The sequence below is a fragment of the Periophthalmus magnuspinnatus genome, chromosome 21 (assembly GCF_009829125.3).
Source record: "Periophthalmus magnuspinnatus isolate fPerMag1 chromosome 21, fPerMag1.2.pri, whole genome shotgun sequence".
Taxonomy (NCBI): Eukaryota; Metazoa; Chordata; class Actinopteri; order Gobiiformes; family Gobiidae; genus Periophthalmus; species Periophthalmus magnuspinnatus.
The window spans coordinates 11,253,097-11,273,586 of NC_047146.1; the positions used below are offsets into that span (position 1 = coordinate 11,253,097).

Sequence of the window (20,490 nt, forward strand, 5' to 3'; positions counted from 1 at the left end):
AAAGACGTGACTTTATGGCACCGAGTTAGAGTGAATCACATACACAATGGTTTCAATTTTCACTTTTCTGTTGGCTGGCTGTAAAAGTGCCCATTAAAGTCAGGACACAATCCCAGTGCAGCCATACTGACAAATGTGCCTATTTATTTAGCCCACACATGCTTTTAAAAGTGGTAATATTGTAGAACAAATGTTAGTGAAGTATCTCTTTAATCTTCACTGTTTGCCTGATGTTATATAAAAATGAGGAAGAGCATTCAAATAGAAGTAGAATAATGTATGCTCCTCTAGTCTATACCAAAGAGGGGCTTATGTTTTGTGAGTGGGAGCTGAGCCCATGCTCAGTGTCCACGTGAAGCAGGGTTAATGAAACAATAACTAATTGCACACAACTGTGAGGAAATCCAATAGACTGTGTTCAGAGCACAATCCCCTTGTCTCTCAGGTCATTTATTAAACCTGATGACAGCTCGTACCTATGACTACAAGTCAGTCCTAAGGCACCGCGGTGGAGGTCCCTAATCTGAGCCAGGCATGTGGTGTAATCTGCACACACAGCCTGTGTGCTCTTATTGTAGTGTAGCCCCAAATGTGTTTGATGAATGTTGCTCTGCTACTTATGCTAATTCTGTAGTTTTGTCTTACATGTCTGTGGTTTGACTTTCATTTGTTTTCTTTTTCTCTAGACTTTGGTCAAGTTGAATCCTAAACTTCAGCCAATGCTTGACATGATCCAAGCAAACAGATCCAAATGGGAAGAACTAAACAAAAAGAGACAGCGCGGCCAGAGCATCTCTGCTCCAACAAGCCCCCGCAGCGCTGACAGCTCTGAACCAAGTGGGGGCGCTGCAGCTAAAATGGGCAGCACCCCATGTTGCAGTGGTGCTTCTGAAAGCACGCCTTCTAAACCTGTTAGTTAGCTTCAGCTGCTGCCTCACAGCCAGGCTTTTAAGCTTCTTTACTCTTAAAGCAGCCTGCAGAGAAAGCAGAGCAATTCACACAGAGTGTGTGGAGCTTTTGAAAGATGAGCTTTAGACACCAGAGCGGTGCTATGTTGAGTTTTCTGCTCCCAACAGTGTGGAGGGCTGAAGGCTTCTCACACATGTGTTTGGCCAGTTTGTGGGAGAAGCTAAAGATACAGAACATCAGGATGAACCATACAATCTATGGGATGAACACTTTAATCAATGTCAACATGTCAACTGTGACCCACTGCTGCTCTTCTGGGCATTACACAGATTTCAGCACAATATAGAAAGAATCCTGGTTTGCATTCATGTTTGCTATTCGCACATTGTGTTTTGGACAAAAGTTATTTTTTGTAAATGTGTATATAGGCTACTGAAAATAATGTTATTTATAAGTGCAGTTTAAATGTACACTCGGGAATGCAGTTTGATAGTGAAGGATGGAGGAGTGCAGTACAGCAGGAACTATGACAGTGCTTGCAATGCAAATTGAGTGCTCCTTTCCCTTCCCTACTGTGCCTTGTTTTAAGATTCTAATGAAAAATGCATGGCCTCCTCACCAGGATTCATATACAGAATGAAAATCAATTTTGAAAACATGATGCATTTTTTGTCACAATTTATAAAACCAATGACAAACTTTGTCAAGCACGTTAGCTCCAGAACATGTATCCATACCACTCAGAACCACCACTTTAATGACTGCATTGTCTTCATCCACAGACTAACTCAATGTGCCTTTTTAACATCTCGTATCCCCATTGTCTTCAGAATACATCCCTTTTTAGTAGACACTGAAACGTACCATTTGAAATAGTCTTGATTTGAAAGGTTATGCCTTATGCCTTGCGTTGTAGCTTTGTTGAAGTTGTTCACAATGTGTGGCATGGATCAGTGTTCTGCTGTACTGAGTTAAAAATTTTACTTTACACATTTGAATTGCATGTTTGTATTGAACCCAAAGTACAGTTTGTAGGATGTAGCAGTCCTGTGAGCCAACAAATACCTCATATTTTAAACTTCATTTAGGTAAAGGCGTAGTACCCTTAAATGCATGATTTGAGCTCCTATTGCATCAAGTTACGTATAAATATTGCTGTTGTTCTATTTTTCTAATACGTTTCCTATATGGCCATGTATCTTTGCAGACTAAGTTGCAACTACTTAGGCCTATTCTTCCTTGTTTAAACTCGGAACTTATTTGTAGTGGGATCAAATGAGACATCCAAGGCATGAAACGGCAATGTGCAATGTTTCTGTAGAGACTTCAAATAAAAAACAAAAATCTCTCCGCTTCTATAGCCTAAATGGTGTTGCGCTCTCTAGTCCCATTTCTATAGTTTCTTGTGTTGTGGTGCCCTCGTGTGGACACTCATAGAAAAATACCTGAATCGTTGCCAGAAAAACAAAAAACAAAAAAACAAAACCCTACTACTGCACGAATAAACTGTCCATTAACATCTTCAACTTCTGTGAAATATAGGCCCACTGTATAGTTTACACATGTGCATGACGCCATATTTAGGATCAATGCAGCCAGAAAACAACAGGTGAGATTCTGTTTTTTGTTGGTTTTTTTTTTTGTTTTTTTTTTAAGAATCGCTAATTTCCATTTTATTATGTATAATCATGTCACCCACATTCATCCACTCATGGCCAGGTGATCAGGCCTATAACCGGAGCGTTTGTCAGGAGCCAAAACGGCTTTTGCTGATGATAGGTGGTAGTGACGTCAGGTAGCTGCGCGTGGGCGTTTGCGTGGGTGAAGATGACTCCCAACTGAGCGCGTGCAGAAGAAAAAGCCTGCTGCGCTGACATGCTCCGAGCCATTACCGGCCTTAGCGAATTTGGATCGGATACTGGGGCTGTACCGGAGGAGGGTGTCGCTCGTAGGCCGTTGTTTGAGGTTGACCCCTGCAGCAATAACTGACAACAAATAACACGTAGCATCTAAAAGATGAAGAATTACAAATGAACAAGGACACTGAGGGAAAATCCACACATAGGTTTTAGTTGTTTATTGCACAAAGAGCTTTGACAAAATGGATGTTACATTGTTAGAGAAGTGGAAAATTGGGCCTACATAGGCGAATGGCTGTTACACTTCAGATAAAATTAACAATTATTCTTCATACAAATTAGAGACAAAAAGAAAGCCTTGAAAGCTGGTCACCAGTGATGAAACGTTTACCATATTTATCATCAGATAAAATAGAAAAAAAAAAAACATATTCAGGGAGTTTGCATATGTTCTTGTGTAGCCTACAGATCGAGAGTGATTGGTCATACACTACATCTTTGGTACAACAGAGCACTGGGATCACTGGCCTTTACTCTCAGGCTCTCACTAAAGCAGGCAGGACTCAAACAGGATGGCTTTTTCCACTTCACTTGGTTAGTAACAAACCATACAAGGTTTTGGTACAAAACTATGCACATATGGGAGTAACAATTCTGTGGGCAGAGGGACTAAGAACACATTTGTTGACATGTTCAGCACTTAGGCTACACACAGTTCACCAAAGTCAGTTGATATAATAGGGCACACAAAAAGCTCAGGTAAAGGACACATGGGTAAGTAACAGGCAGACAACTTGTTAGAGAGGCACAGAGCTTTAGAGTGCATTCATAGAAGTTATCACTAAAGAAGTGCCACACACATCAGGAAGTCAGAATAAACATGAGGTGCTTTCAGTAACTATTGGCAAGGAGAAAAGTAAATGCAAGTAAAGGTGAGAAATCAAAACTGTTGCATTACTGATCAAGTTTTACAGTGGCCACAGTAATGTAAAAGATAACTTGATGACATTATATTATCTGTACAGTCTAAGGCCATGACAACAGTGGAAATGTATCTATTTGAACAAAATGATTGTTACAGCATATTAAGTGCAATATTATTTAAAAAAAAGGTTTGGGTGAATCAATAAATGGCACTGATGACATTTTGATGAAAAAACAGATCTCTGTCCATTTTAAATTCACATTTAGTATCCAACAATGTTACTTGTGGTTAGAAAAGATGAGTCAAAGATGGACAGGAGAATGAAATTAGAGGAGGTTCCTGTTGCCGAAGATATTATTGGGGTCGACGTAGTCCTTCACAGACTTGAGCATCCCCAGACCCACATCGGAGACTGTCTCTCTCATCCACTCCTTCCGAAGTTTCCCCACTGGATGGCACAAAAAAATAAAATAAAAGAAAGAAACAACTGGAGGAAGAAGACCGAAGGGGAGAAATAGAGGAATGGGCACGGCTGATTGCTCAGCAGGCTGCCGGGAGCCAATCAATCTTGTGAGAGTGAGTGAATAAACAGAGGGTGATAAATGCTTTTATTCAGGGAGGAGAAATGTTTTGCATGGCATGATTTATGGAGCTCAGCAGACTATCAAACTCATTAGGCTGTGTGTGTTCCCAGAGGAGGGGCCGGCTGGAGCAGGACGTCCCCTGCTCTCTCTCCCCCTTCAGTGCCCCTCTCCCCCCCTCTCTGTTTCTGTCTTTCTCACTCTCTCTCTCTCCCTCTCTGTAGACCCCGCCTATGTCTGCCGCCTTGTGTGCTCAGAGGCCCCTAGACTTGACCTGGGAGGGCTGCACATCATTTATGGCCCAACACACACAGCACAGCCATAACCAACCAGAAACTGTGGCCCAGTCCCAATAATACTGCAATTATCCAGACATAATGGCTCTGTAAACCATGTTAATAAAGTTATTTGATACAGTAATGAATGTCTCACAACAGGAGGAATGACAAATACTTCAGGGTCACATTTAAGTAGTTACTTTTTGCTGCATTTTTTTCATGATGAATGTTGTTGAATGTTGCACGAAACTTTGATATATATACAAAGTAAATAGTATAGTATTAACACTATAATCAAACATATTGCCTTGGGCCAAATTTATGAATTTTTAAAATTGTGTTTTTTTTCTGTTATGAAAGAATTAATACAAAGTAAAAACAAATGCATATTTGTCCTCAGAGCAGTTTGTCTGGCCTCCGTCAGCAAAACTTTGTCCAACTAAGAAGTGTCCTGTTGAGGCAGTGGGCCTAGAGCAGTCCCCACAGCTCCAGCAGCTGTCCCCTGTCACATCCTCTACAGCTCCGCCCCCCACAGCTCCCAGCAGGACATCTAATACAGGGACAGGAGACAGGGACGGGTCTGCTGACTGCACTCTTGCTGTACTAAACACACTTCATAAAACTAAACTTTAAGAATTCTGTCATGGGAGTGAGTGGCCAAGATCTTTAAGTGTGTTTACCTAATGGCCAAAATGGGAGTTTTCAATTCCACAGGAAAAAGAACAGTTACATGAGCAATTCATTCAACATTATTAATGTACTATACATATTAGTTAATTGCTTAATTGAGCATTTTCTAATGCATTAATAAAGTCAATATATTTATTGAAAAACTATAATTACTGGTAAATGTTAATATGTAATTGTATAAAATAAGTGTTACTTATTTTTTATCGACTAGATTAACACGACGTGTTATCACAACAATAAAACTAAAAGCTTTGTTTATGTTGATAGTTTAATCAATGGGGTGAGTTTTAAGTGTTATCATCACTACACTACCTGACCAACACCAAGATGAAATCAGGGAGTGAATCTAAGCAGTGTTCCTCGATAGGGTAACACTAACAGTAACCTTGTGAAAACAAAGCGGGCAGTCGCCGATGTTATCTGACAAATAAAGGTTAAGCTATGATTGGAGATTAGATGAGCACAGTGTTACATTCACACTCACATTCATAGTGATATGGCAGGTTATTTTTGTGCCAGGGGAAGCCCATGTTAATAAGCTGTGTAGAGACTTGATGAATGAGGGAGGGCCAGCGGGGAAACCCCAGATGGAGATCAGCCACAAGGTCTCCCGACACCAGTGCAGACAGTTGGGTCACTAGAGCGCAAACCCCTCACACCTCAAGATGAAGACACAAACCACTAACTACTCCTGTACCTCTGGTTCATCCTGGTCCCACCTCTATCCCTCCCTCCTCTCACCAACAAGAGCAAAAACAGAAGGTGCTGCCACTGCATCATTGCCTCCATAACAGTGATAATTTACACATCTATCTTGTCATATTCTTTCTTTTTGGAGTCCTATTGCAATCAATCTCAGCCAGCGTCGTGTGTGCCACAGAGACATGCAAAGAGATGCAGGTAGTTATTCCTGCAATGACAGATTTATCTCTTGAGCGAAGAAGTCAAGGGAATAACAAGACGACAAAACTTGACTAAAATAGGTCATTTTTCTCTATGCAAAGTTGAGAAACCTGCCAGGCTTTGAGGTGATGTAATTGAAGACTATGGGTATTGGGCACTCCAGGGTGGCTGTTCAACAGAGACCATAGAGGGTGGCTCAACTTCTCTTCCTTGACAAATTTGGACATGAAAGACGAGCTTCAGGAGTGACCTGGGCGTCTGTGATATGGTAGAGGTTAAAGTAGTCGGCACAGACCTGATGGATGGACAACTTCAGCTGATGGATGTTTAACAACTCCACACTGCAGCAACACTAGTGCCCTAGTTACCAACACAGCTTCACCTCAAAAACATGCTTTTCAAAGGGTCTGAGAACATTTACAACCAGAAACAACTAATTTTACAACATCTTCAGCAGAGAATTCAACACGGCGGAGGGCCAATGGCACCTGGCAGCAACAGACTGACCTGCTGTGAATTCAGGGCCACATAAATGTATATTTCCTGTGGTGCCCTCCCACCTCTCCATCCATGACTACATCTGTTTTGTTTGATACACAAAACCCAGTGAAACTAGCACCATTTGTCAAGCGCTGATTGTGGGCAGACAAACCAGCCTGTCTGTGGCAAGATAGCAAGGCCCACTGTTATTAATCACAATTACAGAGTGGGCCTGAACACAGGCGCTGCATCAATATCCCCTCCTCTCCCCTGTCAGCGCAGAGCAGATCGGGGTGGCCGGGCCACCGTTTGGAGGTCACTATACAGCCACTGATAACGCTGGCATCATTTACCGCAGCCCACTGCCTCCTTTTTATTAGCAATCTTTTAATTTTGAACCCGTCCCTGCCTTCAGGAAAAATTGTGATTTAATATTGCAGCTGATTCACTGCATACTGTTTTTGACAGGTGTGATGAATAGCCTGAAGTGATGTATGAAAACAGCGAGGAGGATGGCAATATAGATAAAGCAGCCATTTCGGTTAGCCCTGATGGGGGGTGCAGAGTTGCCCCTCTTCCCCCAACTCAAGTTTCATTTGGCCTCTGCTCAAATGAACAAATGGCAAAGTCAGAGCCATTTATCTGAACTGCAGAGTAATATTTTGAACATGTAGAAGTGAAAGGTCTCTATTCAAACGCACATTTACGCAACTAATGCTGGGCTGTGCTCTACAGAGGAAATTATTCCTGGCCACATTAACCATTTTGCTTGCCCAGATCAGCATATGCTTCCATCACAAAACACAGTTTAGATGAGCACCAACAAGTGAAAGCTCATGTTACAAGGCAGCCATGTTGGACCAACTGTTACTTGAATTACGTGTTTTATTTTCATTCAATTATGAAAACTAAATACCTCCATGATGATGTGACAAGCTCCCTCCATTGGCAAGAATCTCCTCTCGAGCTGCATGCTGAAAAGATAAAATCACAACTTAACTGGTTCACATGCAACTATCATTTAATGGGGGATAATGGAGGGCTAAAGTCCACAGTAATGTAACAAATGACCTTACCTCCACTTGTTCAGACACGTGGATTGGGTCACTGAGTCCTCTGTAGTTGAAGGCAAAATAAAAGTAGACACAGGCACCAGCGTCATACGTCTGAGTGACCCTGTAATAGACATATAACAAACACAAGGTTTTTATCTGTTAACTGCAGATATTGTACAGATCATATATTTTTTTATAATCTGATCGCTACTAGAAGGCTAAAACTAAAAATGAAAAAAAAAACAACAAAAAAACCCAAACAAACACCACAAGCTAAAATTTACTATCAGCATAAAACTAAGCCAAGTCTGAATATCTAAGTATATATTCTTTTAAACTGTACTATTAATACATTTAATTTTATTTGCAATGGTTGTACTTTCATTCCGCTGATAATAAATCATATCCAAGCCTGAGTATGTACATTTTATTATGTGTGGACACAATTGTTCAAAATTCAAAGCTTCTTCTTGATTTTGCATTAACAGAGTGTGGGCTGGCCCTCTGCACAGGGGTTGGCTGCATGGCCCATCACCTGGTACACTGACTCTTCGAGGTTAAATGGACAAATCAATCATTTGACAGACTGCAGCCGGGAAATGAATGGCTGTGGTATAAATCAGACAGAGGCCTCATCTTTGCACAGTCTATGAGCCCGGACCTTCTGCTGTTTGGGAGGCCTTCTCTGGCTGAGGTTGGTGCTGCCTAGATAAGCTTTAGCTTTATAGGGTCTTAAGATTTTCAGACTTTTCAGAAGATGTTAGAAGGCCAAGTATCCTGATGTTCAGACATTTGTGGTACAATGTATGATACAATCTACAATATTAATAAAAATAATATTCCTTTGATGTATGCATGGAGCATTTACCCCAGAACTGAAGGACGAGATTGACAGCCCATGAGACAATGGAAATTAGCCTTTGACAATAATCTGGTGTGTTTACATTCATGTCGAATCATGTCTGTTTATTAAAATGCATTGTCTTAATAAAAAAAAAAAAACAACAACAAATAAATAAATGACCTCATTTGGTGACAGAACTGATACCTGCAAGTGGAAAGCGGTGGAAACTGCACTCCTTTGTCTTTACACTCTCGAATGATCCGTGCTTTTACATTTCGGCAAATGTCCAAGACCCTGAAAAAAGGTACATTACTTTTGTTTTTTAAATGTAAAAAAAACCCAAAAACATTACAATTTCAACATTAGAACAGAACATAGTGACAGAAAATAGGAGCAGCCACAGATTAACATAAAAAGCATTGTGGGGGAGAGGTCCCCATTGGAGTGAAAATGGCCGCCAGTACTGAGCATGAGCAGTGGAGTGTGCCGTGTGGAGGATGGGGAGGATGACGGGTAATGAGGCGGACACAGGCGCTTGCATCAGTGCCTGATCTCTGCTCTCTCCATCAGCTGAGATATGCCACAAACTGTGTGTTGGCTGCTACATGTGTGTGTTAGAAACATGAACACTAAAACAATGCGTATTGGTGGGGAAACTGAAATACATGCAAGAATGAAATACTGCTTTTGTGTATAGAGGCAAAAGAACGACAAAGGATAAAATACAGATTACTTCTATGAAGGTGAAGGAAGAATCTGACAAACGATGTGATCGTTTTCCAAATGTTCCATAATTCTCCATCTATACACACCTGTCCCAAGGCACAGAGGTTTCGAAGGATTCACCAATTACGTAATATTCCATCCCCAAGTCCTATAAAAATTCAAAATGTCAAACACTTAGACATTAGACAAACAGACAAAATAAAAAGAATTACATATGCTGACTGTGTGGAGAGGATATTGATTTTCATTTTGTATAGGTATGGATAAAGGTCTAAATTTAGGCTTCTTTTAAACATATCTTTGACATTCAGGGAAACAATGCGGAGGTCCTTGCAACACAAATACTACAAAACTGTTCATAATGAAATTGATATTTCTTAAATGTGTTTAAATTAAACCCAATTACTGTGAAGAAAAAAAATTGAGAAACAAAAAACTTGATTCAATTCTCTCAGAAAGAAACCCAGCATTTGTCTCCTTTAGAGAAGCACCTTTTGCTCAATTAAACATCAGCGCTATTCAGAAGAACGACGGTCATGCTCTACATTCTATACTCAGCTGCCAATTGTGGTTTGACTGCACCTACTGAGCTGTTTGTGAAGTAGACACCTGAATGACATCTACTGTGACCACAGCACCTCAAAGGGTCTCTCTTCATGACCCTTTGTGTTGTGCACTAAGCTTTCTGCTGTAAGAAAGCTTGTCAAGCCTGGATACTCCCCAACTGTCCGTCAAAACGCCACAGTAGTGACCCACCCGAAGGTACGCGATGACGAAGGTCAGCATGTAGCCCCTCTGCCCATTGTCCTCACCAGCTGCCAGGCCCCTGCAAGAAGATAACAGGCTTAATATTTAACAGCGCTTTCTTTCAGGCTTGTCGGCGCTAGCGCTCCTCCTTTTAACAGCTGCCAGGAAGCCTGTCAATCCCACAATGTATGGATCAATGGTGCTATGCTCTGTGCGCTGCTACAGGTCAGCCACACATCCATCACCTGTAGTGTGTAATCAAATTTTCATTAACCTCCCAAACTAATCAGGGCAAGCTCATTAGAAAATCGCTATATTGATTTTTTTTTACCCTTCCTCTTGCTTCCTAACTCCAGGAAAAAAGATATTTCTCACACAACCACAATAATCTACCATTGGCACTTTATCTGATGGGTGACAATATCTGATCTGAAACGATTGTTCAGTGCAATGCAGATGACAACTTTTGTATCATTTTATCATGGGCCTGTGGTGGAGCTAAACTCAGTTATGGTACAAAACATACTCTGCCGAAAGCTCCTTATGAACATAAATTATTCCAACATAGCATTTGAATATAACAAATTGTACTGCACTACTGTGCCAAAAAACCTTCAGCCCATTTTAATGACTCAGTTTGAGAACAGGTGTCAATCTCATTAGATGGAGAAGAAGGTTGTGGCAAGAAAATGTATTTTAAGATATTGCAAATCAATAACTTACCCAAATTTCGCAGCAATGTCATACACTTGTTTTTCATGCTGCAGGACCTTCTCATGGTCTCCCTCAAACAACAGGGTGGCCACACACAAGCGGTTAGGGTCAAAGCCTTTGAACTGCATATTTAAGAGGCAGATTCATTTGTCATTACGCTATATCACAGTAGTGTCAAGGCTGATCTGACAGCAGTTTACCTTTGTGATGTAAAATTTCTTCAAACCATCCAAAAATGAAGTGAAAATTGAAGATACTTGGGGTTTCAGTGCATGCCCTGTTAAAAAAAAAAAAAAAGCACTGGTTATGGATACATTTGTTGAGGCAGGACAATTGACTTTAGCAATTAAATTATGATGCTGACATCCTCAAACAGACTTAAGCCAGTTCTAGTTCAGGTTTAGAACAAAGAGGGAACTAAATAAACTGTAACATTTAAATAACTTTACAACTGGCCATTGACTGCCAGCGACAGCAGCTATAAATCAGAGGGTTTCCAAAGGGAAGTGAGTTTGACATGCTGATATCCGTCTTCCTCAGCTACAATTTTTGATTTATTCCTGATCGGACGAACAAAAGTGCCTGTGGACAAGTGAAAATGAGGGGCTTGGGCCAATGGGACGACAATCAATCACAGCGGGGTAGTCACGGGCGATCTTACTGAGACTTAACACTTCATTTATTCACCCCATGCGCAAGTCTCTTCATCACTTAGTATCCTAATTGTTTTCATTCCAAAATTTGATTGCAGGTCTTCAAGGTCTTTGCAGCCATCATAGTCAATAATTAAATACTTAACATCCACTGAGAGAAAATTACTCTTAAACTTTGAAAGTTAAATAATTCAAATTGTACTTTTGCATTTAGGTACATTTAAATAAAATCACAAGTTTCCTAATTTTTCAACTTGTGTACGGAGACTGTTTCCTCTTGATGTTAACCCCAAACTGAAAGGACTTGTTAACACATCCAGTCTCCTTCCTCAACAGCTCTTGTGATTAGAAGAATGTAAGAACACGCCCCTAATAGGCCAAAGGAGGTGTCGGAGAGCCAAGGGTTTCAGTCATTAGTGGAGAACCTGGCCGCTTCATCTTCCCTACTTAATGCTAAGAAGTGCCTACTCGGAGAAAAGTGGAAATATGGGAAGGATAATGAGGTCCCTGAAGACTGGTGAACTTTACGGAAATCTTTGGCAATACCAGATACATTGCTCTCGAACAACATCATAAAACTGTGTTAACAATTGCTTAATTTCAGCTGGGGTCATTTTTCACACTTTGAAATCTTGGCTGCTGTGTCCAATTCTGTTGTGAAAACGATCAATTTAACAATTCAGGGTTATCGAAGGTAAATCAAACCTGTGCGTTGCTATTTTCCCAAAGGCAAACACACTATATTGATACGACTCTGCAGTGCTATTCTGCTAAAATTGAAAAAAAAAATACACATTTCTACAAAAATGAATTATTGGTATTGGCCTTCTAAATGCACTGATTGCAGATAATAGCAGTTTCATAATTCTATGAGCAAAGTGGGAAGTTACACTGAGTAATAAGAGAAAACAAAGTCACATCACTGGAAAATCTTTATATATAAGATAACTACTGCCTCTTAATTCTAATCTAAAGCTCCACCCATAACCCAGAGATGACAGAAAACTTACCAAATTTAAATTGTTCATTATCCATGAGTCGTATTGAAGCTGGTGCGCATCTCTAAAAAGAAGATTTTGTTACTAAAAATTACTTTAATTATACATATATATATATATTAGATGTAATATATAAATAGAAAGTGTAAACGGCTGAAATTAATTATCCCACATATTTCATGCATGTCCTATATAATTATATGTTGACATAGGAAAAAAAACAAAAAAAACAGGATAAACTTTTTGCACACACCTGTTTGGCAACCTCTCGTAGGCAAGCAACACCTTGCTCAAAATTAGGAAATACAACAGATCCATATTTCTGATACTCTGGCATGGGTCGGATCTTCAGTGTAACCTCGGTAACCACACCCAGGGTTCCTGCAGATAATAGGGCAAAAACAACATGAGCCAGTCACTATGAACAAGGCCTACCATTTTTCTTTTTTTTTTTTTTACAGGTTTTTAAAAGGCTCGGGTACATGTCCCTCGGGTTAAGTTTGACCTTTGTCTCACATTTCACCCAGTAGATCCGTTTCTTCTACAAACAACAACACTAATGTTGAAAGACGTTTATCAGCAACTTTATCAGAAGAAGCTTTAGCATTCATGTCTGATCCCATGACTAAGGCACGGAGCAGTGTTTTGTTTCTGCAATTAACATGGGCAAAATTATAGACTGAATTTATTAAAATGTTTTTTTCTCATTAAATATCTACATTCTTAACAATTAGTTTAAAACACTATACAAAAATGGTATAGAATTTTTAAGTTGAGTGTAATAAACAAAAAAACTGCGACATGCCTAGTGTTCTTGGGTCAAGCAGTAAATAGCAATTATGAATTATTTTAGATAAAGTTTTCCTCATGGACTGTGAGTCATTTTGCTGGTAGCCTCTGGTGGTTAGAGCATTTAATGGGCCTTTACATGTCTCTAAATACCACACGCTGCTCCCTAGTGGCCAAAAAAGAACAAAGGGCCTAGACAGCTTTGCAGGTTCCTCCCATGTGACAGAGAAGAGGCGGGGCTATTAAGGACAAAATGGGAGGAGCCACAAGGGAGAGAGAGAGAAAGAAAGGGTGACACTGGGAGGCGGGGCAATAGTTTGAGTAGAAGACAAGCAAGGCCATAAAATACTAAAAGGAGTAATGTGGTACAATGCAATATGTGGGTAACCTTTTACTAAAACATCAAACTAAAGAAGCTGCATGGTACAAAAGTTAAATTTAAGTTTGAGTCAAATTAAGAGTCTGTTGAGACTTTAGTTGATTTTCCATTGTCCTCTAAAAGCAGCCAGTGTCATCCAAGGATACAAAAGCTTGAGCACTATATTAGATTAGCAGTTCCATGCTCGCTTTTTAATAGAATAAACCACTTTTTCCTTCATATTGTACTGCTCCTTATTTGCTCCTACAAAAAAAAATTGAATGAGCTCTTTTCACCATTAATTTTCTAAACAAAACACACATACACAAAGTGTGAAATGCTTTAGTTGTATACCAGCACTAGGTCTCATTACCAGCGATACATTTTGATTGGGTCTGCGTAAGTGACTGAATCCTGGTACTGTGTAAAATAGGCCAAATAGATTTAACTATTACACAATTTGACTTAATACAGAAGTTAGTAAACATTTGGACTAATATGTACAAATCGATATTTCTGCAAATACCCAAAGATGGCCAGAGAGCAGATTGTTGAGCTTTGCAGGGCGAATAAAAAGTTTGTGCGCACAGCTGTTTCACACAGAGATGCCAAGAGTCTCAATATGCTCATTATGTTGTGGGGGACCAGGCATATGGCAGTATCCTCTGTGGGCGCTCACAAGGACAGGTCGCCGAGATGGGAAAGGGAGGACATTTGCTAGTTTTGAACTAAAACCATTTCTACCAAAGCTGGTTAATATGTACAAACCTATGAGAACAATCCCGATGTTACCATTTATCAAACACGTTAGTCAGTACACAAACACTACAGACTATCTTAACCAGCGCAACATGTGCTGCCACACTAGTGAAGTCACATGAGAGTCAACAAACCTTCAGAGCCCATAATGAAGTGGTGGACATCTGGGCCGGTGGACATTCGAGGGCCCTGACAGCTCTTCTCTATTACACCTCGTGGGGTCACCATCTTTACATGGACCACCTACAAAGACATTAGAATTAAGTACAATCAGAGCTATAAACCATTTAATTTTAAATGTGTCGCCATGGCATTGGCAAAATTACAACAAATATTATTATTGTTATTATATATTGCATTTAATGGTGCAGTGGTCAATTATAACTTTTCTGGTGGAGGGTCAGCCACCTGCATGTCTCATAGAAGGAAGTAGTGTTACTTTGCCCAGGATGTTCCACAGTATGGTATTCACTGTATCCATCTCCATGGAGACAAGCAGAACATGTGATCAGCCCAAGTTACAGGTTAGATCAAACATCCAGACATTAATGATATTTCCATGTACATATGCAGGTGGTGGGCCTTCTATCAGAAGTTATATAGTGCATCTTTAACCTACAAACTCCAGGTAAACAACTTCATTTATGAACTGATAACAGTCTTGGAGTAAACGCACAATTCAAGTAATTATTACCAGATCTTCAATATTGCCATAGATGTTCTTCTTCATGCCTGATGCTCTGGTTGCAACCCAGCCTCCCAGGGAACTAAACTCCATGGAGTCAGGCTCATGTCCTGTGCAGTAACCACTCTCATTAAGCTGTGGAAACAACTTGGAATCAGGGAAGCAATAATTGTTGGAAAAAGATTGGAATGATGCAAATAAGCAAGAATGTTTTAATAACAAGCAAGAGGGTAAAATAATAGAATAAACTGGGCTCTCTGTCCTGTCCTGAATGCAATGTCTTCATAAGTGATAGAATTTGTGTTTTTTAAAAATAATTACAGTTTATAGACAAAAGATTGTATTCTCAAATTCTGATTTTTGAAAAACATTATGCTGTGTTAGTTGCATTAATATTGTGGGTGTAGGCACTTTAAAGAGATGTATGGGCAACTGAAGTCAGAATAATACCAATACATAATTTCCAGGGGCAGTCATCCCACCAGGAGGTAATGTTAGACCGTGTTTTATGACATTTCTCCACAAGCAGGTACTTTATAATTCAGACCCATCTGCTCCATAAAAGTAGTGGATAAAATGCAAAGGTGACTTGCTTTGAATGCAACTCACGCACTCTCTCCATCACAGACCTGCTCCTTCTCCATTTTTCTGAATTAGCGTGATGGTGCCATCTGCTCGTAACTGAAGCCTAGGTCCCTAATCTCCACCACGCTGCTCCTGTTCTAAACTCAATATTCCCATTGTAGGCCAAGGGCATGTGTAGCTGAGGCGTTGTCTCTAAAAGATCAAACGTAATTTTAGTGGGTGAATATGGACACGCAAGCACTTACCAGTCTTTCCAAATCCTGACCCACAATACCAGCTTCTACATGGGCAGTGAGGTTTTTCTCATCGATCCACAAGATGCGATTCTACGAGTTAAGCACATGCAACAATATTTTTTTACAGTACTGTTTATATCGTAGGCTATATATCATATGTAATGGGCTTAAAATAAATGTTGGTTGGGTAAAGAATGAAAAAAAAAAACACAGTTGCATCAAGGTTTATCTCAAATTGAACATCCATTTCCAAATACATGCCGCTTAGTAAAGCCACTGAGTGCGGGCCCTAACTTTACCTACAGGAGGCCATTTTACACCTGCCATCCATTATTTTCAAGAGGTAATAAAGTTTACGCTCAACACACATAGCCCTTTTCATGTGCTTCCTCTGGAGTCACCTGACCTCTGACCCCTGACACAGAACAGTGACCACTGGTGCCTAGGTTCCACAGGCAGTAGGCTCGCAGCAGGAGGACAGCTGATAAATCACTTCTATATGTGCCACCATCAAAGGCCCCGAGTGCTCAAATTCACCATTTTATTAGAATTCACAAATGTGAAGAGAGTGAGTGCACCCCTATTTCCATAAATTAACTATTAAGAAATATGCAATAATTTCACATTTCATTAAAAAAATACATTTTAATAAGTATATGGCAGTAAGTCATTTAAATGAATATACCATAAATATACAAATTAAATCATTTTAACTGCTTCTAAATCACATAATGCTTTGCTGCTATTACATACCATCTGAGAGGTGTCCAAGGACACAATAGATCGAGTTTCCTCTGGGGGGCACTCTAGGGCACTGGAGACGCTTGTTCCTCCTAGCAAACAGACCAAAGGTTTTTAATGCACCACATTTTAACATGGGACACACATTTTAGACACTGGAAAATATGAGTAGATGTGTTCAGCATTGTGATATCTGTTAAGCTGTCCAACTAGTGAAGACTAATGACAAAAAATGTCTATTTCTTTAGACATGCAAGTGTCTTACCTCCATATGGTATCAAACATACATTGTGTTTAGAAGCCAATTCTACAATTTTAACAACATCACTGTGGCAACCTGAAACAGATAAGATATATTTATATAAATTACAGAACAAGAAATGGGAAACTTAAACTGAGAGATTGAATAAACACATGTAAATTGTGTGCACCAGTAAATAAAACTCCTTATACCTTTGAGTGATCAGGGTTTTCACAGGCTGTGAGGCTACAAGAGTGGGATGAACTGGATCGATACAAATGCGTTTTAGCTAGTCATGGGTCCCTCATCCATTTACAGGAGAGGTTAGCAAGTGACAAGAGCAGCAATACCTACCACCTACGTAGATAGGCTTGACTGGTCTCTAATGCGTTTGAGAAATGTCTCAAAAGCTTCAGTGTGGTGAGGAATGGAAATTATGGACAAGGATATTTGTTGTGAAAGAATGTATGAAGAATGTAGCTTGCTTCAAATTCACAATTGCGGATGAATGCTCATTTGCAAAAACAATAGAATGTGTGCCAGAACTGATGAGTCTCAAAAATCATAATTCATAACTGCACTGTACATAGCCTAAACTACTGTTCAAACCATTCTACTGACACCGAGCCTCCACTCATACATATTAAAATCACTGCTTCTGCTGAGATTAACCCTTTAAATCACTGAGGAAGGGTAGGATCAGGTTTACTATGTGGGTGGATAGAAATAGACCAATCAAATTCAGGTGTGATTCAGTTTTCACACTTACTTGGCCACACAACCATATCAGGAACACGGCCAATCTTTCCTTCTCGCAGGGCAAAGATCTCATGTAAGCAATGTCCTATAAGAAAATGTACACATACATAAGCTGAATGTAAACAAAACACATTTAAAACATTTCTTACCATGGGCACGAAACACTCGGTCTTCTGCTTCAACTGAGAATGGAATAGTTGTAGCTTTGACTTCTTCCACAAAGGCCTCATTAATAGTTGCTGGCTGCACAGCAGTGCTATTTAGTATAGGCTGCAAAAACATGAGTGGTTTTAGACATTTGGCTCCTCACATGTTGAGGCATGTGTTTGACAGTAACAGGGCTCACTGTTGCAGGAGCTTTGTGCTGAAGACTTGCTCCAAATGTGCCTTCCATCCAGTCTTTGAGCCCAGGAATGATCATACCACTTAGTCGATACCTGTAACATCAGGACAATCAAAACTGGAATTAAATTGCCTACAAAGAGACGAGTCAGCTCAAAGCTTAAAGTTCTTTCAAAAAAAGAAACACTATTATTCACATGTATGTAAACAAAATTCTGAAATGCAAAGATCATCCTTATATGGCAAGCTAAAAAATGCAAAAAAGGCTACTCATTTTTGTTCCAATGCCTAAAACCAGTAGAACAGAAACCTAGAAGTGCCTTCTCTGATCTGAGTGCTCACTAATTAACCTCAACACCTGCAGACAGCCAATGGTTGCAGCTCAGTAGGTGAATTCTGGAGGTTTTGAGCTTTCACATGAGGCCATCCAAATTCAATTATATTGGTACTTCCTTTTTTAAACAAGAAGACTGACTACATACCCTATCTTTAACTCAAGTCATGTAACAATGCTGTTATTGTGACCCCAGTGTTCTGTATATTTGAGATGTTGGCACAGTCGGGGCCAGACCAGTACTGTGTGCTGCTGTGTCTTTGACCAAGAAACCATGAACACAGTGGAAAAACCTATACAACAGCATACTGCTTGGACTATACAAAGATACTTGTGAAGTTGAGCAGATAATAGCAGGTTTTACATAGACTGAAAGGATGTAGACACAACATCCCATTTCATTCCTGAAAAAAAATGTATCTCTGTCTCTCCCTGAGTGCTAGATGACTTACTTCTGTGACATTGCTTCTAATGTTATGCGTAAAACAAATATCTACAATCTCAGGCAGCTTTTTTCATGGCCGATAGATAACAAGGACAAACAACACTGGTACTTTTGATGAAAACGTAAAAAGTAAATACCTTTGGCATGTGGAAAACAAATATGTTAGTAAACAAATATTTAACAGCATAATACTGGTAAAGACAATAAGCAGTTTAATTCAACGTGTGGGGTTTAGAAGATATAACACCATTGACCTTAATGACGGTTCTGTAATTATAATGCCAACCACAAGGTGTCAGTAAAAGCACATGGCTGTAAATGCACTAGCAGTCTGAAACTGACCATCACTAAGGCAGCTGTACAAAACTATATTAAACTATGCCCAAACATATTGTAAGAATTATAATAGTACCGTAAGTGGGTTTGGTTACCTTTTGCCTGTGAATTCTGCTTGACCCTTCTTGTTAAACAGAAATCTTGAGTCACTATAACCCCAACCATTCCATTTCATAATGTCCTGTCTGTGAAAAGAACACATAAGAAAGACACCACATAAGCCATGATATTCACTCCAACCAAGTGTTAAAAGAAAACATGAAGATGAACATTTAACATGCTAGGCATAGAAATGAATCTAAACATATCCCTTCCTCTCACAAAGCCAACAATTTGAATACAGGGCCTGATAATTGGTAACATATGAAAACTGTGAGCAAGAAAAATGTAACAGTAAACTCTGAGGCAAAAAACAAAACAAAAAACAACTCACTAAAACTGTAGCAAAACCTGCAAATCCAGATTTTTAGAGACAGCTCATAGAAAAGCAATTAAAACGCAGGGCTAAAGCCTGACATTGAGTCCTATAGTTTTAAAAATAATTGACACACCCTAGATAATATAAGAATGTCTGAACATTTAAGGCCATGAAGATATTCTGTCAGACGTGCATGTTTTTCATATAAACGCTAGATGTCAGCACACTTTGCTTCCAAACAGAAATGCCAGTAGGTTGAAAGTCAGACCACCACTTGTCTTGGCCAATCACACCAACTGAGGAGGCGGGGAACTTTCAATGACGGGTTGACTTTTGATTTCCAAATAACTTTCCGGAACTTTTACCATGAGCATTCCTTGAGTTGTTCCCCTGTAGAGAAACTTCTGCTGTTGTGCGTATATCATACACATGTACATAAGCATATAATATAAAAATATTGTGCTACTAAATATTAACACAATACCGGGAAATGTAAAATGCTATCAAAGCGTGACAGCGTCCAGGCTCTTTATAAAGCAGCAGTAAGCTAAACTTTCGACAACAGTAATAATTATAATACACCAAATTTAATTTTGTTGTGGGAAAAACTGGCAATGCCAAGTACAACCGCACCCTCAGTGGAGGAAATGAATGGCTCAGTCTCGCAAAACGTGTTGGTGACTTATAACGCAAGAAAGTTAACGCATATTTTACGTACAGTTACATTAATTGTTCTCTAAACATATCCCTTGCAATAGGGTAATGATACATTTGACTGGGTAAGCTAAGAAAAGTGGGTGATTACAACACAAGCTAGGGCACAGAGGAGGATGCTCAAGACGCGATTACCTCCTCCTCGGGACGGTCCGCTCCTCGTTAGAGACATTGGGGTTACCCTCCTGGGCCTTGCATTCGGCAGCTGTAATGTCTGGTTGGTAGTTTGTGGGTCTCTGTAAATGCCCGGCGATTATTTGTAGTCTTTGCTGTGCAGCTCGTTGCCTGTCGGAGCTGCTGTTGGCCGCCATGCTGTTTCCGTGTTTGTGACGGGAGGGGGAGCGGGCGGGGGAGGGGCAGAGGTGAGCGCAGGGAACGTGCGCTGC

At 39.9% G+C, this 20,490-nt stretch overlaps 2 protein-coding genes across 3 annotated transcripts in view; one reads left to right on the plus strand and one right to left on the minus strand.

Annotated features, from left to right (window-relative positions):
* pde11a (phosphodiesterase 11a) overlaps positions 1 to 2,237 on the plus strand; it is a 30,186-nt gene extending 27,949 nt beyond the window's left edge. Inside the window, exon 20 of one of the 2 annotated variants that reach the window (XM_033987282.2) lies at positions 687 to 2,237. In XM_033987282.2, coding sequence (XP_033843173.1) covers positions 687 to 920 — 234 coding nt within the window. In that variant the 3' untranslated portion in view covers positions 921 to 2,237. The remainder of the gene's footprint in view (positions 1 to 686) is intronic. The other variant, XM_055230360.1, reaches the window with a different exon arrangement.
* A 1,332-nt stretch (positions 2,238 to 3,569) lies between these two features.
* On the minus strand, positions 3,570 to 20,429 carry agps (alkylglycerone phosphate synthase). Its single transcript, XM_033986763.2, has 20 exons — positions 20,240 to 20,429; positions 19,068 to 19,157; positions 17,862 to 17,952; positions 17,665 to 17,785; positions 17,526 to 17,600; positions 16,781 to 16,852; positions 16,528 to 16,607; positions 15,784 to 15,864; positions 14,963 to 15,088; positions 14,403 to 14,511; positions 12,616 to 12,743; positions 12,375 to 12,426; positions 10,912 to 10,988; positions 10,721 to 10,833; positions 10,007 to 10,076; positions 9,337 to 9,398; positions 8,729 to 8,818; positions 7,702 to 7,801; positions 7,542 to 7,599; positions 3,570 to 4,141 (listed from the first exon to the last, which is right to left on the minus strand). The coding sequence occupies exons 1-20, from the start codon at positions 20,413 to 20,415 to the stop codon at positions 4,020 to 4,022; spliced, it is 1,893 nt and encodes a 630-aa protein (XP_033842654.1). The 5' UTR covers positions 20,416 to 20,429; the 3' UTR covers positions 3,570 to 4,019.
* Positions 20,430 to 20,490: the final 61 nt, after the last annotated feature.